Source organism: Eremomyces bilateralis, assembly GCF_010015585.1.
Source record: "Eremomyces bilateralis CBS 781.70 unplaced genomic scaffold P152scaffold_18, whole genome shotgun sequence".
Lineage (NCBI taxonomy): Eukaryota > Fungi > Ascomycota > Dothideomycetes > Eremomycetales > Eremomycetaceae > Eremomyces > Eremomyces bilateralis.
The window spans coordinates 1-19296 of record NW_022985084.1 but is presented as its reverse complement, the minus strand read 5'-3'; the positions used below and the strand labels follow the sequence as shown (position 1 = coordinate 19296).

At 53.5% G+C, this 19296-nt stretch overlaps 9 protein-coding genes across 9 annotated transcripts; 5 read left to right on the top strand and 4 right to left on the bottom strand.

The window, feature by feature from the left end:
• The first annotated feature begins 971 nt into the window (after positions 1-971).
• P152DRAFT_94740 (uncharacterized protein) lies at positions 972-1891 on the top strand. Its single transcript, XM_033683371.1, has one exon. It carries the CDS (start codon positions 1195-1197, stop codon positions 1750-1752), a length of 558 nt encoding a protein of 185 aa, XP_033531949.1. The 5' UTR covers positions 972-1194; the 3' UTR covers positions 1753-1891.
• Positions 1476-2504, top strand: P152DRAFT_460422 (uncharacterized protein). The gene is made up of 2 exons (XM_033679905.1): positions 1476-1669; positions 1718-2504. Exon 2 carries the CDS (start codon positions 1844-1846, stop codon positions 2357-2359), a length of 516 nt encoding a protein of 171 aa, XP_033531948.1. The 5' UTR covers positions 1476-1669; positions 1718-1843; the 3' UTR covers positions 2360-2504.
• A 2630-nt stretch (positions 2505-5134) lies between these two features.
• Positions 5135-5915, top strand: P152DRAFT_368323 (uncharacterized protein; the record flags this gene model as incomplete). Its single annotated transcript, XM_033675460.1, has 2 exons — positions 5135-5766; positions 5837-5915. Coding segments are annotated over 2 exons (711 nt in total), but the record flags the coding sequence as incomplete, so codon positions are not given.
• Positions 5916-6058: 143 nt separating this feature from the next.
• On the top strand, positions 6059-6725 carry P152DRAFT_94533 (uncharacterized protein). Its single transcript, XM_033683367.1, has one exon. The coding sequence runs from the start codon at positions 6321-6323 to the stop codon at positions 6669-6671; it is 351 nt and encodes a 116-aa protein (XP_033531946.1). The 5' UTR covers positions 6059-6320; the 3' UTR covers positions 6672-6725.
• Positions 6726-9079: 2354 nt separating this feature from the next.
• P152DRAFT_451079 (cytidine deaminase-like protein) lies at positions 9080-9583 on the bottom strand (the record flags this gene model as incomplete). The annotated part of the gene is made up of 1 exon (XM_033678203.1): positions 9080-9583. One exon carries the CDS (start codon positions 9581-9583, stop codon positions 9080-9082), a length of 504 nt encoding a protein of 167 aa, XP_033531945.1.
• A 173-nt stretch (positions 9584-9756) lies between these two features.
• On the bottom strand, positions 9757-11918 carry P152DRAFT_94702 (uncharacterized protein). The gene is made up of 4 exons (XM_033683370.1): positions 11445-11918; positions 11270-11390; positions 10693-11217; positions 9757-10646 (listed from the first exon to the last, which is right to left on the bottom strand). The coding sequence occupies exons 1-4, from the start codon at positions 11836-11838 to the stop codon at positions 10046-10048; spliced, it is 1641 nt and encodes a 546-aa protein (XP_033531944.1). The 5' UTR covers positions 11839-11918; the 3' UTR covers positions 9757-10045.
• Positions 11641-12870, bottom strand: P152DRAFT_94555 (uncharacterized protein). The gene is made up of 2 exons (XM_033683368.1): positions 12416-12870; positions 11641-12321 (listed from the first exon to the last, which is right to left on the bottom strand). Exons 1-2 carry the CDS (start codon positions 12566-12568, stop codon positions 11866-11868), a joined length of 609 nt encoding a protein of 202 aa, XP_033531943.1. The 5' UTR covers positions 12569-12870; the 3' UTR covers positions 11641-11865.
• Positions 12871-14390: 1520 nt separating this feature from the next.
• On the bottom strand, positions 14391-17679 carry P152DRAFT_475545 (2-oxoglutarate dehydrogenase-like protein E1 component; the record flags this gene model as incomplete). The annotated part of the gene is made up of 4 exons (XM_033681426.1): positions 14391-14932; positions 14980-15353; positions 15401-17433; positions 17485-17679. 4 exons carry the CDS (start codon positions 17677-17679, stop codon positions 14391-14393), a joined length of 3144 nt encoding a protein of 1047 aa, XP_033531942.1.
• A 389-nt stretch (positions 17680-18068) lies between these two features.
• On the top strand, positions 18069-18832 carry P152DRAFT_460411 (uncharacterized protein). The gene is made up of 3 exons (XM_033679904.1): positions 18069-18241; positions 18294-18424; positions 18491-18832. Exons 1-3 carry the CDS (start codon positions 18238-18240, stop codon positions 18821-18823), a joined length of 468 nt encoding a protein of 155 aa, XP_033531941.1. The 5' UTR covers positions 18069-18237; the 3' UTR covers positions 18824-18832.
• The last annotated feature ends 464 nt before the right edge of the window (positions 18833-19296 follow it).

The window sequence follows — 19296 nt, the reverse complement described above, 5'->3', positions numbered from 1 at the left end:
TGATTTAACAGTTAGAGATTCTCCGGTAGCTTTTATTCCGTCTTCCTGATTTGTTCTACATCCAACGGCCTGCATTTCCACGCCAGAACAGTGCCTCATGTACCAATATCAACCTCAATACTGTTGACCAATTCCATCTTACCTCGTCCCTTTTTAAAATGCTACCTACTTATTAAGCCTCAACCAATCTGATACAATCAACTATCATCATGTCCAACCCCTTTACACCACGCTTAAAACCTACCGTCCTGATTTGTGAATGCGGCCGGTCTGCCTATTATCTACACCCGTACCAGTTACTACTCGATCTACATGCTGCAGAAGCAACTCCATGGGAGCGAGGCTCCGACGAACTCTGACAACTCCAGACTGGCACCGAGGTACCTGATATCGGGGACCTCGCTGAGTATTACAGGTGAGGAAGCACACTTCACGGGTTGACCTGGGATTGACCGAGATACCTAATATCGGGTGTTTTCTCGAGGTCGATATAAATACCTGATATCAGAGGTTTTCTCGAGGTCGACAGAGATATCCGATATCGTAGATTTCTTAAGGTCACCGAAATACCTGATATCGGTTGTTTTCTCGAGTCGGCCAAAGTATCAGGCATCTCGCTACCGCACATGTAAGTACATCTCCGGGCTCCGCCTCGGATGGCGGAGACGGTGGATACGGTGTGGTTGAATGTACTTTCCAAGCGTTGAGTCGACATGTCTAGGTTCCGAGCGGATTTTGATTGAATCATTGAAGACTCGTAGGTTTAGGGAATCGACCTCGACTGCGTGGGGAAGATTAGATCGCCAAAGAGGGCCAAGCTGGGCTCAGAACTGTGGATATCATTTGATGGGGCTGTTAGTTGCTGATGCTGGTGGACACTAGACGCTAGACACTGAACGTCCATCGTCGATCTTGGACGACCTTCGAGGTAGATTTGAATGCTCTCTCCGTGGGCCGGTAATGAAGTCCTTGAGGAATATCACAGGCACCGTCGAGCGCTGAGCTTGCACCTTCCGTCTTTGCACCTGTTGGTAGAGTGTTGCAATAACTACTAATAATATATCTGACACTTTAGTTCAAGACTATCAGCATTGCATTTAGCAGGAGTTTGTTCCCCGTCACGGGCTGGAGACTGGCGTGGCTTGTGGCTAAAACACGGCTCGGTCGTCGAATACGAACGCTGGGCACTTTCTTATGGATCATGGAACTGCAGAGCGGATTTCCCCGCATCCTGAATGCTGGGCGAAGTCTTGGGATGGAAGATGCCGATTCCCCCCTGTACGGTTGCTGATTCTTTCAAAATCTCAGCAGCTAGCACTGAAGCTAGACGTCGTTGCTGAATGCACAGGGTCGATGCCCTCAGCGTGTGCTACGAGGGGATGTATCTGGACGCTTTTTTCGATGAGAAACTCGACCACCGCTCACCGAGCAGGGGTCGGGTCGCCTAGAGTTCCAGCACCCTACTACGTTCAGTCGAGCGTCGATCGGAATCCAACAAGACGGAACAGTTCGCGCGGAAGGTTTAGGGCCGAGGGAAATTGCGCAAGCCGTGAACACGCTTACCAGTATTGCTGGTGGGTGAAAATTCGGTCTGTAACTCTGCATTTTCTGATGCAACTCATGCATCACCGCATTACATTAGCTTCGCGGTGGCCATTGGTCGAGGCAGGTAAGCGATCGCATTGCGGTGTTCAGATGTCTTCTAACCTTCTCGCATATGCCCTTCAGGTTTCTGCTGACGGGGATGTTTGAGTGATTTCGCGGGTGGGACGAACGTCAAGTATCACTGTGGCGAAAGCACCCACCAAACTGCAACTGGTATGGTGAAATATATGATTGATTGATGCAGGGGAGGAGGAGGTTCCTTGGGGAGGGCTTCGTCGGTTGCGTCGCACCACTGTACCGAGCAAGCAATAAGTGCACACAGATATGCGTCTGCAGGATGCGGTTCACACTTCGACGCGATGCTCCGGGTGACGTGTCCGCTGGCTCCATCCTTCGATGCGACTCCAATCAACGATCTTACCAGTTACCGCGCTGTTTCTTCCCATTCCGACTCCTCGGGTTGTGGGGTTGGACTTGGAGCAGCGAGGTTGAAATCGGGCCCGCACAATGGCGGTCGTACAAATCGCGATGCCCACCAGGAACAATGCAAAAACAAGATATACCGTTGAAGCTTGCTTTCACGTCGCTTGCAATTTTGGAGCGTGAAAGTGGCAGCATATTTCAATGTAAAAGGCGCTTGGTCCTGAAACATCACCGCTGGAGTCTGGGACTATCGACTGACGGATCGGTCCCAGAACCAAATGGTGCCTTGGAGACGGAGGCTAGAGCCATTTCCAGTACCATGATTCCATGACTGGGAGCTTCGCTAGCCCTCCGGAACTGCAACCTCTATCGTCCAGAGTCCAGACTTTAATATATTAATTAAAGAATAAAGTCTGACGTGACTAATGATAATGATAATGATAAGGAACCGGACCATGTCCCCTCGAAAGGTTCCGCCCTCTTCGGCCACGCCGGCTCGCGATCCGCTTCTTCCCACGACATGACTTCGCGGGAAGTTCACATTGCCATATGAATCGACCATCCGTGGTGGTGAGTCTCAGATCCGATATCAGTAACAGAGCTGCTCCTGTGGGGTTATTTCGGTAAATTGCAGCTAACGGCTAAAGCGATATCTGTGCCGAAGGACATGACTAAAGTAGTAGAACCGCTTACCCTGGCTCAGGATGGTGCACATACCAAATGCCTGCCCGTCCTTTCAGGCAGTTCGAATGCCAATCGCCCATGGATCGTTATTCGTTGGCACTTAATGGAACAGCCGACCTCCAGTCGATTGTCGAGCCACCGTAGTCCGATTCTTCGACCTGTTCATATCTCGGTTGAGTTTATCTTCGAATATCAGCTCATGTTCTAGATTCCGAGTCGACCGTTGCAGTGAGTAAGGCGAAGACTTTCGGAGAGACGATTGACACCCTAAGCAGCCTTGATAAAAGTGTCAAGAGAAGGCGGCGAACTGTGCAGCCACTGAACGGAACAGGGGCAGCAGAATAGCCATTGGACTGAAGTACAAGACTCAAGAGTCATGACGGCCTCAAAGTCAGCCCCGTAGATCCCGGACTGACTAACGACGGGGTCGGTACATCTTCCTTCGCGGTTCGATGCGAAGCACACAGGCAGCAAGAGGTCTACGTCGCTCCTTTATAATTTCATTCCTCGGAGCGACAGCATTCAAGCCTCAAGATCTAACGTCCCAAACATGACGGCCAATCGCCAAGGCCTTCAGAAGACGAGACGTCAGACAAAGGAAGGATCAAGGATGGGGATTGGGGCACAAGGGAAAGCGAGTGACTTAACTTAGTTTAGCGATCATCAAGTTTGCGATGACCTCGGAGAGAACGGAGTCAACGCAAGCGAGGCCAGGGATCCCCCATGCCCAGGGCAACGAAATAGCGTGCAGCATGGTGCAGACGCAGAACAATTCCTCGCCCAAGGTGCCGGGACTTGGGGGGTATTGGGTGCATTGGGCCCGTTAGGGGACGTTTGCAGCGAGGCTAAACCCGCCCGAGTGCCCCCAGTGGCCCCAGGTGCCCCCATCCCCGAGGGGCGTTCCGCATCCCTCCCCCCTCCCCGCAATTCCTCCGCCCAATACCCACCCAATAATCTGCACTGCCGTCCACCGCCCATCCTCCCGCATATCCCAGTGATTCCCAGCGTTTCTACAGGATGAACGCGGTGGACTTGTTGCCGGAACTGCACTAGCCGCCTTCACTAAGACATGTTCGCCAGACTAATTCCCGATTGTGGGAGGCCCGCGGCTTCTAAGTACCCTACTTATTGTACCCTCACTCTACAGTATTGTACGGCATTGCCCAACCACCACCGGTCTGGTCTCTAACCGATAGGCGCTTGACCCAGTACATCACTCTTCTCATCAATAATCAGCAAGAATTCCATACGGCACATGCTCATGTACCGATTCCCCTGGCGTTTCTCATGCCCCTTCGACGTTCGTCTTGTACTTCGTACCCTCCTTTACGCCCCGTGGGTTTGGCGCGCCTCCCTGCCAGCTGGGCCTCATCCATGACTAGCTGGTGCTGTACACCTTAGTAAGTAGTGTATCCAAAGCTGCTGCTGTGGTCCTGTGGTCTTGTTGCACTGTCGCCCAAACGCCGTGAACCCTCCCCTAAACCCCCCCAAACCCCCCAAATCCCGCCCAAGACCCCCCCCATCAATGAACAGTAGCGTCGGCGTTTTGATTATCTGCCACCCTTCAGCGTTCAGGCCTCTCACCCAGCGTCCCAGCTTTCCCTTCGCGTGGGTCATGCCATCCATCGTGCGCCCGTGTGCCGTCGTTCCCATGCTTTCTTTCCTGTGCTGTGAGACACGATTGCTTCCCTTTTCTTGTTCTTCTCTTTCCGTCCTTTCTCGCCTTCTCCTCCCCTTCCCATCGTTCGACCCTCGACTTCCCACCACGAGAGACGTGGACCTTTATTTTCTTTTATTATTACCACTCGCCGTCGCCGCTGCTGTGTTTCGGCCGCTGCATCGTTGATCCCCTTTCGAATTGCCGTGGTCCACCCAGGTACCAATTTGTCGGTCGCCGGGCCTGGTGTCGAGTTTTAGTGAACCCCATTTCGCTCAGCTCTGAACCCTCCTTCCGTCTTACACCACACCGAATTCCTCCCTTCCTTCCGCCCACCATCATCAGTCCGACCCGATGCTACATAGAGCGTAATATTCCGGAGAATTTGAAGTCAGTAATTGGACTCGACGAAATTTCTCGTCGCTTGGGACCCGAATACCCTCTCCGAACCGAATCGGACCGATTATCACCATGAGCGCCCCAGTCGCAACGGCCGAGGAGAAGAAGGGCAGGAGGGCCAGTATAATCAAACTCACGAAGAAGGTCAAGGGCATCTTCAAGGCAGAGTCGACTCCTGGCACATCCAAATCGGCGACTTCTGCAGCGAAGGATGCCACGCCTGCAGCCACAGCCACAAAGCCTACCGAGGCCTCAAGGTACGTTTCGCATCGCTCTGGAACCATCAGCGATTGTTGCTCTAACGCGACTCCCAGTGCCGCGAAACCCACCGAACCGACACCCGTAGTAGTGTCCGCCATCGACCGAGCGACCCTGCAGCAGGAGCGCACCCGAAAATTGTTCGAGAAATACGGCCTCACCCTGAGCGAGAACGAATGGCAACCGCCGCCATCCGCGCCCACCAGCGTCAAGCGCGTCGAGAAGCCCATCCGCATGCGCGTCCGCCGCAACTGCCATCGCTGCAACACCGTCTTCGCCGGCGACAAGGTGTGCTCCAAGTGCGAGCACAAGCGGTGCAAGAAATGCCCCCGCCATCCGTCGAAGAAGCCTAAGGACGGCGCCGCCGAGAAAAAGCCGTCCGCGCCGCCCAAGCACAAGGATCCCGTCATCATCACCCGTGGGAGCCGCCACTTCGTGCGCCAGATCAATCTGATGAAGTACACCTGCCATCAGTGCGAGACGGACTTCCGCCCATCCCTTAATACGTGTGAGCGCTGCGAGCACGCGCGCTGCCCCCTGTGCCCTAAGAGTCGGGCGAAATTCTTCGTGCCGGGCGAGGAGGAGGAGGTGGAGTTGTTGCCGGCCGTGAAACGGGTGCATAAGAAGCCGAGACAGCGCGTACGGTGGACATGCGAGGCGTGCGCCACCACCTTTGTCGAGCGGTCGAAGAAGTGCGAGAAGTGCAACCATGATCGGTGTGACAAGTGCATACGAAAGCCGTACGTTTCCCTTCCATTCCCGGGTTTATGATATGTGTATGAGCGGGCGAATTGCTAACGTCCACCTCAGTCCAAAGAAGGTTCCTAAGGAACCCGACCCGGCCGTCATCGAATCGGTCCAGAGGAAACTGGCTGCAATATCGATAAGCGATCCGGCGGCCGGACCGAAGTCGAGCTAGCGATTGAGATACCCCATCTTGCCTTGACGAGACGGATACGTTGAATGATGGAATCACGATGATTTACGACCTCGCTCCGTTTTGATTATTTCCACACCCAAAACTACCACATCCTGCGTCGTACCCCCGGCATCGCATTTCGATCTTTCTCTGTCTCTTTTGTTTGTTGCAACCAAATCGACGCACCCCCACAGCTCACTCTGTCACTCACCTACGTACTTAGCTACACATCATCCAATACAACTCTCACATCTGTTGCCATAGCCTGCTCGATTGATCTTGTTTTTGCCTCAATCTACTGACTCCACGCATCGAAATCCTCACCGCACAGCTCGAATTACCGACTTCCCTCCCCTCCATCCGCTCTCTGCCCGCATGGCGCATCCTGCGTTCCACCACCGCCCAACAGCCTGCCCTTCTCCACCCCGTCCTCCACGAACGACATGTCTCCGACGTCGTGCGACACCGCCACGCAAAACATCCGCCCCCGACACGTCGCACCGATCCGGTTCCACGGCGCCCTGGCGTCGCTCCAGACCGTTACCCATCCCCTCCGCGCGGTGCTTGCGTGACCCGTCCGCACCGTACTATCGGCGCGGATGGTGGGTTCCCTGTTGGTGTTCGGTGCGACCACGCGCGACCGGGAGCAAACAGGATCACGGCGTGCGGTGTCGCGTGAAATTCTGCTTCGAGCATTGTGTAACCCCCGAAAACCCACAGATTTGACTTTTCGTCGCTCGTTTGAGTCGTTACCCGTTGATCACGCATGTCTGATATTTCCGCATACACGCCGCTGATTGCAACGGAGCCCCAATATCCGTTGAGTTCCCCAGGTCATGCTGGATCCCGTTCAGAAAGTCCCATCTCCGCCATGCGAGGCATACTTCTCGAACATTCGTCCCCACAAACTCGCTTAACTTCTAACCGCCACGATGTCCAGGGAGTCGACCTGCGTTGCCCACGATCGCCTGACATCGCCCGTTCATCAGCTCGCCACCCCACGTCCGGTCTATTGACGATAGTTACAACCAGGACACCCCTTCGCGAGGGCATGCGAGACCCCCACGCGATGAAATCACAGATCATATGGAGACCAGCGTAGCTAGTGCGCAAGCATCGAAGTTCGAACGCATCCATCGGAAGTGGGATATTCGATCATCAGTGGATCGGAAATTGGCATGTCGGATATTAACACTCTCGCCGGGGCCGAAACAGGATGTGTCCGGCTGGGGATTGGGCGAAGGGGTTAGGAGTTAGGACAGGGACATCGCATGATGTGAGATTCGTGCAGGGTAGAGCCGGGAAGGTGAGCCTGGGTGACCATGGAATCAAGGTACAAAGAGGTACCGACCGCATAACTTTGAATAAGCTGGCACGGATGTACTGATGGGTACCCTGGCGGACCGAGTCATCGGCTGATAAACCTTAAAAGGGCCATCAGTTATCAAAGCATCTGAGTTTCACCAGAGCCGCGTGTGCCGCGAGGATGATAGATTGATTCTTATTTGATAGTGTGTCGCTTACCAATGTTTCGAAGCGCGATTTAGAGACGCTGAATGCAACGATGCATAACTCGAACTTTTTTGCGAGAGGACGTTGACCGCCCCGACTCAGGTTCCTCCACCTCCAGCCTCAACCAATCTATCCGAATGTTCCCGCTTCGTTCGCGCCCTCATGTAGACGCTCCTCCATAATTCTTACCGGTATCTGCAGCAAAATGTCGACGAGACTTTAGTTGAGGTATCTACCATCGCAACGGTAACCAGTAGGATACTTTTCCCTTTCCCCGAGCTGGGCGAGCCCGCGCAACCTCCGGCGTCCGTTCCAAGTCCCAAGTTCCCAACGTGTCTGCGGGTTCGATAGTCGATGCGGCATGCGATTCTCCTGGATCAAACCGCGCCTAGGGCGCACGTATTGAATCGTATATGAATCTACGGGGGCCACGTTTCGTTGGTTCAGAGTTAAGGCCACGATAATACCGCGCCCATATGTCTCATCCCTTATCGAATTTCCAGCGCCAAAGTCGATCCAGTTTGATGAGGACGGTGATGTGGCCCTGGAGGCTTGAGCCCTGGAAGCTACATATGGCTGGAACCCTTTTGGGGGTCGAGCATGTCTGACTTCCGCTAGCTCCCCTCGTTACCGGTGCGTTGGGACTTCTGGGAACGTTTCCCGAACAGTGGTTGGATATGAGAGTCATGTTCGATGCTGCCATTGGTGGTTCTTGGTTTCCTTGCGCACTTTTTGACTCATGAATGCATGGGTGATTGACTTTAGACGGCTCTCGGGGGTTCCACTTCCCGTAAGTCCGTTTACGGAACTTGGCGGAGGACCGTTGAACGTTGATCTTTCTAGGTTGGGGCGATGGGTTAAGCGACCGCAGCATCGGAGGCTCATTCGTTATTCAGCCTCTCATTTCGACTCCTTTACGGAGCGTTGTTTGAATAGTTGTGGTTGGGCAGAATAGTTCAGGCGGAGAAGGTGGTTGGGGTGCGGGAGCAGCCGCGGCCGCCGTCACAGTGGGTTGTTGAGTAGTGACTGGCGCCCAGCAAATGGGTAAGTGACAAGTGTGTATTAATAGGATGGATCTTCGCATGAGGAGCATCATTGGGAACTTGGGATGAGTTGATGAATGATGGCGGACCAGCAATGCACTCGGCATCGTGCCGCTGCGTCTGAATCGCTTCAAAGGTAGAATTCTGTTGAGTATAAGTTCCCATTCCAGCTACAACCCAGGCTTCGTCATCTCTTCGAGGAAGTCGAACGACCGCGGAAACTGTTGGCTAACAGCTTGCCGCTGCGGCATTCAGTTTGGGAAATATGCGGCACAGCTGTCGAGCAGATCCCCTCTGTTCATGGAGAAGAGTGATCGACCAATGTTAGATGGAGCAGCACCAGGAAGGTCCATTCCGCTCAACTTCGACTATTGGTGTCTTCTCCTGTCCTCCTGAGATGGGTGCTGATGACCGATGAGATCGTCGTGGGCGCCTTGGTACCCTTCAGTATGTCGTTGATTTCAAATCCATCGTGATAAGCTTGCGGGGTGACACGATGTGAGGGAGTTGCGGTGATAGCCAAATCCGTGCCACCATTCGATCAGCTGCACTCCAATCCCAGAACCCAACGGGTAGAAGTTATGCTTCTCTTTCGTGTCCGGCCTGGGCGACTTGCAGGATCTCATCCTCGAGTCCCGAGATGTGGACGCATTCGACGCCGTGCTCCTCGAGCTGGCTCCGCCCTCGATTCTCCCCGACGAACTTCTCCGGTTCGTGGACGCCCGTGTACACCGTTCGGACCCCTTCCGCACCACCATCTCGGGTTTGTAGAATGCGATCTACGCAGGGGAGGTTCCCGCTCAAGCGGAGCGCGCATGGCTCCATCGTCGTGTACAGAACCGTGCCGGGCGGGAGGAATTGCCCGATCTCCGCCACCGGGCGGTGATATTTCTGCGCGAACTTTTGAAGCGCGCATTGCTCCGCGTGCGTATTGCCTTCCAGCTCGAGGGTGTAGCCCGTGGACAGGACCTCGTCCCGGATGGAGTCCACCAGGACGGCGCCCACGCAGAAGTTGGTCGGCTTTGGAGGGGACTTACGGGCCTCTGCAAGGGCTAGCTGCATGTAATGCCGATGATCGGGCATTGTGACCAGTATCGTATAGTCCTGGACGTCGGATATGTGAGGGCTATCTACAGTCAGTTGGATTAACTGTACAATGGAGTATGGGCAAACCAACACGGGAAGTTGGTGATGATCAATTTCCTATAAATCGGAGCTTGATACAACCAAAAATCGTATAGATACCAATGAAATTTGGTGCCTTAAGGCCTTAGGCGTCAAATGAAATCTACGTTGCTGTTGGTAGTGGTTCATCCCGCCGCAAACAAACTTCCGATTTTGTATTACCCCGTTGGGCCCGTACAAGTACAAGTTACAAGTTGCTCCTTACAAGTCGCTCCAGGACAAGACTCCTCTGGTGGAATCAACAGCGCGTCATGTCGCTATAGAGTACCTGCAAATGCCAGCAAGTTATTATACTGGGGTTAAGGTACTATCAACTTGTCTATCATTGGCGACTTGATGGTTCGCGTTGCTCATAATGCTTCATGCCATATGGGGCGTCCACATCTTCCATCCTGCATCGGTAGCAGTTCCAACGAAATAACCCGAATCTAGTGCGGAAATGATTTCTTCTAGATGGTTGTCATTCCCCATGCCATATCCGACCTCGATCCCGCAATTCTGCAACTCCCAGACCCATTCTCCAGACGCGCCCAGCGCGGCCTCCATCCAGTTGATAAGCGTGCTGTTCAGCTGGGGACCGGCAACACCTTGCGGCATCAGCTCGAGAGACTTTCGGAAGGGCCGTTGAAGCAAACTGAGGAGGTCCCGGGATGCTTTCTGGAGGTCGGAGGAGCCGTGTTTGATGCCGAAAAGGTACTCAACCGACGACTCTTCCTCGATGTCCCTGCCGAGGTTCTCGTTCACTTCCCCATCTACCGCGTTTTGCAATGTGCTGAGATAGGTCTGCAACGTCTCCCGAAACCGCGTGGCTACGTCATCGACCTCTCCGCAGTAATCGAGCGTGTTGATACATGTCGTCGCAAGGGTCATGTCGGCGGACCAGGAGGCTGATGGGAACCCATTCAGCACTTTCCGGACCGCGGTGTATAAGATGATGATCCCAGCCGTATATGCGGTATAACTATCTTCCGTAAGCAGGTTGGCCTGGGCCATACGAGAATACGTACATGCATAACCAACAAATCTGCACCATGGCGTCATCCTCTTTCATCAACGCGAGGATTCTCGTTGCCATTTTGGCCGCCATCAGTCCTTCGCGAACAGCAGCATTCACGTAGGATGACGGCGCTATAAACGAAAGGTCGACCGACTGATCAAAGGCCAAGGAGCTTGCCATGGCACGGCGATGCAGGAGCTCCATGGCCGAGAGATAGAAGAGATGGACGTAAAAGATGGCCCGTCGCAACCGTTGGTCATGCCGTTGCTCCTGAAGGTTACGGATGGCCATCCGTTCCGGCAATCCGTCATAGAGGGTTCGAAGCTCTTGGCGAAGCCAATCGATGGTCGCATCGTTCGCATTGTTGGCGGTGCTTTCGTCGGGCATCGTTTGGACGATTTTCGCCTTGATGATGGTGATCTTGACCATCTCCAGTTGGACGATCCCGTCCTCGCCAATGTCCTTCTCCCCTTCCCACAGTTTCAACGCACCGTTTGCATGCGCCGAAATGTACCCGAGGGTCGCCCCAAGCCAGCTATAAGATTGGGGTCAGCAGCACGCGTTACCACGCGGAATCGGACGTTTACCCTGAAAACAGCACGAGGGTCCTCCAGGTGCGCTTGTAGTCTAGGAACTCTTCCGCGCTCAATGTTGGCGGACACTCGGGCTTATCCATGCCGTGGCGGTTTCCCAGCGCGAGTCCCAGTTCTGATAGATATTAGTCGACGAACATGTTCGATGAGGAGCTTGAGGTGACGATACCGACATATTCCAGGGCCACGGAGGCCTTCACGACGATGTTGTACATCGCCAACAAAGAACAGACCTTCATCGCCCGCAGCGGATGCGCCGCGATGGAGCTGTCTAGCATGAGCTTGGAGATCACATAAAAGTACTCCGCGAGAGCTGCCGGCGGTCCGCTATCCTGATCCGACCGCCGTTCGTAATAGATCCCAACGGCCGCCATTCCACACAGTTCGGCAATGCGCGCCCGGTCTTGCAGGTCGGCGTTCTCCTTGAACACGTCGAGGAACGCGGTCTCGGGCTGTGTCATCTGCCCAAATGCGGAGTGAAGGAGGTCGTCGACCTGCTCCTGAGTGAACGCATAGTACAGGGTGCCTGTGCATTCAGAGAAGGCCGTGATCGCCTCCGTCATCGACACGATGGTTATATTTTGGCTGCTCTAGCGTAGATTCAAGCCTTGTGCTTCCTGAGTCTTGGATGCCGCACCGCTCGCTTCCGCGTCCACCGCCTTCATCGATGCCCTCGACGCCGATTCGCTTGGCGCTTCCGAAGATTCCATGTGTGACCCATCATCTAGGGAGTTGATGGAGGCAGCTGACAGGTGGATCGGGGGTGAACCGAGTCCATCTCCGTCCCCGATCCGATCTTTAAGCCACTGTCGCATGGAATGGACATCGACCGATCCTGTCCTGATAAATTGGAGAAAGTCATTCGCCGCCTCGGCCGATTTCGTTTGCAAGAACCACAGGATCTCGACCATCGTCGCATTGTCGGCTTCGAGCTTCTCGATCCGCTCGTTTCGTGCCGCCGACCGAGTCAGACCTGATGGGACTTCGTAATGGCAGGGCGTCCATTTGAGCCCGCACGAATAGCAGACCGGACGGGCACCGTCGCACTGTTGTGAGTACATAGAATAGTCAGAGAGTCGAGATGTCGGACAACCAGGGGATGACTGGACAGGGGACGGTTAATTCATGATCGCCACATACCTTGGTACGTCGGGTTTGGCATGCGGCACACGCGACGCCGATGATCGACCGTTTCTTACTGGAAGGGTTACCGGCGCCCGGTGGAAGGGTTTGTGCGTATCCGGACGAGTCGCCCGGCGGCTTGGGAAGGATCGCGCGTTGCTGCGAGGACATGTTGCCAGTGATATGTTTTCTTCGGTGGTGGATTCCGGGTTCGGGTGCGCATATCGGGACCCATGTCGCGTGTGGAACCTTAAAAAAGGTGCTAGTATCTTACAAATGAGGAAAATTCTGTGCGAAGGTCGGACCTATCCAGGCGGACACCACGGCAATGGAATCGGAGTGGACTCTTCGGGGGCTTGGGAGGGGGCGCCAGCTCAGCGACGAGGCGGTTCACATATGTATCTCTTAACTAGGTACGTTTGCATCAGTCCTCAGTCAAGACACCGTGATCGGAACATGGTGCCATTGCGCCAATTCTAATCCACAGGATTGGCGGATGGGCTTCGCCTGGGGCGACGATTGGAGGGAGTCGGTGCGCTGCGACTGTCAGAGCACCGAAAGCTGGAAATACCACTCCGCTGAGAGTCCGCCTGCGATGGTCGAGTCGGGTTTGGAACAAAGGCGTAGACCAGCGCCCGTAGGGGAAGCAAGACTTGATGGGGCAAAAAAAAGGAAATTATATCTGCTCAGGAGAAGTTTTTTTTCAATATTCCTGCTGCAAAACCGTCGTACTAACATTTGCTGATCCCAAGCAGAAATCCTGTTTCAGTGTCATATGACCGCCTGTCTCCATCCAGGTATTATGAATATACGAGTCCTGGTCGTCCAGCCTAACGTGCTGGGATCCACATGCTTTACGCTAACCACGAGGCATTTACCCATTCAAGCGAAGATGATAACGATGAATGATGATGGATTTCAGAACATGTCGGACTTGACACTAAAGGCGTGCTACCCATGCCGAGCGTTGCTGGAGGTTCCTAAAACGGCCGATTCCGCCAAGAGCCGAAGGAATAATGCTGGGACGACGGAGCATAGTCCGAAGATGACATTCAAGGAACTTCCAGGCATTATAGTAATCTTGAATGCGTCATTGATGGAGACACTCAAAGCTGCTTTCATTAGGTTGACCATTCAGCACGGTGGCTTGGATGCTAACCGTTCCTGTATCAGCATCATAGTCGACCCGTTGAAACTCGTTGGACAACGACATGAAACCGCTGCTGCCCCGGCGTTGTGATTGTGCTTGAACGACAATCTCGGTGACTCCAGCCGATGAAACCCACAGGGAATGACCAAGAGCATTGAAAGTGACCAGAAAGCCTCGAACTATGTCGCCAGCGAGAGGCCGGCATAATCCGCCTGACAAGGGATGATGATACTGGTGCTGGGAACGCAAAACCATAGGGCTGAAATCACACCGTTTCGGCTTATTCCAAAGCGTCAGCTGATACCTGGAATCGTCCCCTAAATGTATGACTTCATTGGCTCAAGACGCTGTCCAGTGTCGGAGGCGCCTGTGAGTGTGTCCGATGATCTACTGCGGTACAATAGGGATGGTGTTGACGGTCGTAAACTGGAATGCAATGATTACAGAATCGTCGATGCTAGATCAGGGAACCAGTTCAAGACGACAGGCGGGACGAACATCTAACATCGAGGCAGTGACACGGTCGAAGGGCGAGCAAGACGCCATCTCGTCAGTTTGATTGATTACAAACGGCTGGTGCGAAATAGGGGAGAACAGCCGTGAGCCACGAATGGCTCGACCAGCCGGTCCGTTCTCATGGGAAAGGGGTCATCATGATTGCTTGAGACAGATTGCTTTGCGGTGTCAACGAGATTCGCGAGGTGGACGGGAAAAATTACGCTCGTTGTCAAAAAGAACTTAAAATACATTTTGAAGAACCTTTATCAAGTGCAGGGGACGCCGAGTAAATCGCATGACATCTATAATGACAAGACCATGGCCAAACCCACGGCGAGGAATACTCTACTCCCCTTTCAGCTTATCTTGCGTGACGGTGAACGCCATCTCCAGCAGCTCCCTCTCCTCCTTCTGGTGGACCGATTTCAATCCGGTGGCCACGCTGGCGCTGGGGTGTCGTCCGGCGTACATGGCGTGGCGGCGATTGTGGTGTTGGGTCTCGTTCAGCAGCGTCTCGAGTCGGGGCTGGGCAAAGCTCCAGCCGCCCGCGTTGAGCGGCTCTTCTTGGCACCACACGATGGTCTGGGCGTTCTTGTACGAATCCAAGTTATCCCGCAACTGTGCCCAGGGGAACGGATGAAGCTGTTCGACACGGGTGATGGCTACGTCCTTCAAGCCTTCGGAGTCGCGATACTTGGTGAGGGCGGCGTACACCTGGCCCGTGCACATGATGACCCGGGAAATTTTATCGTGCGACTCGATCGCGCCGGTTTCGTGGGCAGGGTCGGGAATGACCCACTGGAAGTGGGAGTCGCCGGTGAACTCTTCAATGGAGGAACGAGCCAGGGGGTGTCGGAGGAGGGATTTGGAGAAGAACAGAATCAAGGCTAACTTGGTTAGTCGGACGGAATCAAGAGGTAGGGCAACCACTTACGCTTGCGGAATTGGCGGTTCATCTGCCTACGCAACAGATGGAAGAGATTAGATGGCTTCGTGCAATAGGCGATCTGCATGTTGCAGTCTTGATGTTGACGGTCCAGCTTGTCGGGGGCCGGGAAGATGCGAGGGTCCTCGTTGCAAAGTTGCAGGTATCGCTCCATGCGCCCAGAGGAGTGCTCGGGACCCTGTCCATCATATCCGTGGGGTAAGCTCATAACCAATCCCGTTCTCTGGAGCCATTTGACCTCTCCGGAGGCGATGAACTGATCGATGATGCATTGAGCGTTATTGGCGAAATCGCCAAACTGCGCCTCCCACATGACGAGGGCGTTGGGCGACGAGAGCGAGTAGCCGTACTCGAATCCGAGCCTGGAGACGGTCAGTCGATGCGAAATAGTGGGGAAAAGAAAACTTACACGCCGAACTCGCTGAGCGATGAATTGGTGATGACGAAGGTGCCTTGATTGCTGGCGAGGTGCTGCAATGGGGTGTAGGTATCTTCGGTTTCCTGGTCGTGCAAGACAGCGTGGCGCTGCGAGAACGTCCCACGCTCGACGTCCTGGCCCGACACACGAACGTGATGCCCTTCCAAGCACAGGGTGCCGAACGCCAATGCCTCCGCCGTGGCCATGTCGATGTTCTGGCCATCCACCACCGTTTTGGTCCGGCCGTTCAGGATTCGCTTGAGGTTCTTATGGACGGTGAAATCAGTGGGCGCGCCGGCAATGTTCTCCGCAATGCGGTTGAGCGTATCGTGGTCGACAGCGGTCGGCAGATGGGGTAGGACTTCGGTGGCCAGCTCCTTGGGCGACTTGAAGCCATTCCACGCCGACGTCAACCATTCCTTCGCGGACGGCAGGTAGTCCTTGCTCCGCTTGAAGCTCTCATCGAGCATACCCCATACCCATTTCTTGTGCTCGTCGATATCAATTTGAGTGAAGGTCCGATCCGCGATCAGCTTCTCCGTGTACAAGTCCAACGTCGGCTTTTGTTCGCTGATGCGCTTGTACATGAGCGGCTGCGTGAAGAAGGGCTGGTCGGTCTCGTTGTGCCCTTGCTTCCGGTAGCAGACCATGTCGATGACGACGTCCTTCTTGAACTCGGCTCGCCAGTCGGCCGCGAGTTGGCACACGAAGTTCAGGGCCTCGACGTCGTCCGCATTCACGTGGAACACGGGGGCGTCGATGGCCTTTGCGAGGTCAGAGCAGTACGCCGTGGAACGAGCAAATCGAGGGTCGGTCGTGAAACCGATCTGATTGTTGACGATGATGTGGATGGTGCCGCCGGTATGGTACGAGGGAAGGGCGTGGAAGCCCATGGTTTCGTAGACGACGCCTTGCCCGGCAAATGCCGCGTCTCCGTGGAGCAGCACACCCATTGCCGAGCGTGCTTCTTCCTCATCCTTGTTGTAGTGGAGGATCGCGCGTGTCTTTCCGAGGACGACGGGGTCTTCGGCTTCCAGATGCGATGGGTTGGCTACCAGGGAGAGCTGAACGCGTCGTCCAGACGGAGTCGGGCGTTCGAAGTTCATCCCGAGATGGTATTTGACGTCTCCCGAACCCTCGTCCGAGGGATCGGCGGTACCGGCAAACTCGCTGAAGATGGATTCGTTCGGTTTTCGGACGACATTGCTCAGAACGTTGAGACGGCCACGATGCGGCATGCCGATGACGATATCCTTGACGCCGTAGTCGACGCTGCGGTCGATCAGTGCCTTCATCCCTGGGATCAGGGACTCGGCACCTTCCAATCCAAAGCGCTTGTCGTTGGGGTATTTGGTCGCCAAGAACGACTCAAAGCTCGTCCCCCAGATCAAGCGATCGAGGATGCGACGCTTTTCGTCTACGGAATATTTATACGGTGTCGGAACTTCGATGCGTTGCCGCAACCAGTCACACTGCTCGCGGTCGGGGATGTGGATGTATTCCACGCCGTAGCTCCCGCAATACATGCGCTCGCAGGCGTTGATGATCTCCTGGAGGGTCATTTTCTGGCGTGTCTCCGTCTTGAACCGCGGAAGGATACCGGGACCCAATTCGAACTCCTGGTCGAGGTCCTTCTCGGAAAACTGGTAGTGTGACATCTCCAGTTCCCTTGGACGCGTGTATCCAAACTGTTTCGCCTCGCCCCGAATACCGAGCGGATCGATCTTGGCCTTGTGGTGTCCTCGCGCCTGGTACGCCCTCACAAGCAGCTGAACTTTCAAATGGTTCATCACGTCCGAACCATGGCCGGGAGCCATGCCTAGGCCAGGTGTTAGGACACCACCGGTGGGGATGATGGTCGGGGGTGGCTGAAAAGCTTGAGACATGGGCATGTCGCCGTCTTCCATGTTCCGGAAGTAGACCTGCCATGACACGTGGACGCTGGACGGGTCCTGCTTCCATTGCATGTACATCTCGTCGACATAGTTCGCGGTATTACCCTGAAGGAAGGAGTCGTTGGGGTCCTATGGAGGTTAGCAAGGCTCGACACCGGCATGTTCGGGTCAGCTGCATACCACGCCCTTATCGGTATCCTCGCTTTCCACGGCATAATTTCTTTTCTGACTCCGCGATATTAAGGCAAGCGGACGACGTGTGGAACCAAGTGAGGTGGCGGAAGATGGGTGTAAGGATGAGAAGTTTGTCTTTCGACAGGAGTTCGTCTTAGCCGACAAGCGGCGCGAACAGAGTTGGGCTGCCTGGCGCAACATCTCGAGGTGGAAGAACGAATAGGAGATAGAGAACCGAGTCGATGATATTAAGGAGATGGATGGGGGGCCATTGAAGGCGGGTGATGGGAGAAAAGTGAAGAGAAAGAATTGAGAAACAAGATGACGGGTTTAGGGAAGACTGGAGTTGCTGCAAAATGATGCATCGTAATTGACGCAGTTCCGTTCCTTCCTTCCAGGATCCTGGCTCCTACCTCCTGGCCTGCTGCGTTTTGCGCCGCTTTTCCGCCCTTCCGCCTTACACAGGGACATCCGGTCCAATCAAACCGCGGGCAATTGTGGCGCAGAACCAATGTAGCCGTGCTTGGCAACAAATGCTCCACTCAGCCGAAGCTAGTCATGTGACTGGGCAGCGGCTGGGCACTTGGGCTGTGGTGACAGCTCGGCTGACCCTGAAAAAGGTTCGGCTCACCATCCTAATCGGGTTAGGTTAATCACGTGAGGTCAGTTGACCTATGTCTATGATCGACGTTGGTCGGCTCACCTTTCTGGATACACACATCTCAATTCAACCCCACACTCCCTCTAACTATATGGAAAATGCGTAAGATGTTTCAAACATGTTTGAAATATGTATATTAATAACCATGCTGTAGCTCAATCTCCAATCCTTCTATCTGAAGAGAATTCTGATGATGAGAGTAATGAAGTCGACCAAGAAGATCTCCAGCTTATGTTTGATGATGATTTCTATGAAGAATCACATATTGCAATTGAGGATGGTGAAGTAAGTATCTTCCTGCGTAATATATTTAGAACATGTTCTGAAGCTAATCAACTATATCGATCGTAGGTATCACTCGATCAGATCACTATTCTATCTAAAGCAGTATATCACCCTCTATCGACGCTCTATCTAGAGCATTGTGTTGTCCTACCAGACTACCCTAAAACGGATCCACATGGGTACACATATTGCATCAATGTTGAAGGTCAAAAAAATCCAACTAACATTGATGTAAGATATTCCTATCCTATTTTAAACGCTTTGAATATACTTCTAATCTATCTAGATCCAATATTCCTTCAAAAAAATACATCCCCCAAAGTCCATGACATGCACCTATCTAGGAAATATACGCGGGAAAAAGATCAAACTTGGCTGCACAGCAATAAAGCACTGTGAATTTGTTTATAATTTCTTTAAATCATATTCGCATATTTCACTTTCCGAAAATGACTGGACCTTGATTCAACAAAAAAGAAATCAGATTGATCGAACAGAACCTGATGAAAGGAAACGAAATTCAAACAGGTTTGAAACATATTCCGAATATAACTAGTACTAAACTGATAGTTAGAGATAGTCTTCTTATCGGGGCGCAACATCGTTTCCGTACTGGTGTGGCGTGTGAGGAACAGAACGATACGTGCAGCCTAGTTTTTCGTCAATTGGTGACACCGGTATGTAAATATATTTTGAATATATTTTAAACACGTTCTAAAGAGTTCTAAAATCTATAGGACATGGCTGGTATCTGCCATCCTTATCTGAGTTGCAGTAACTCCACCATTCAGACAATGAGTAGACACTTTATGAAGTATTTACCGCCAAACGGAGAATTCGATACTGGTCATCTTCGAAGCCTTATCGAGAAT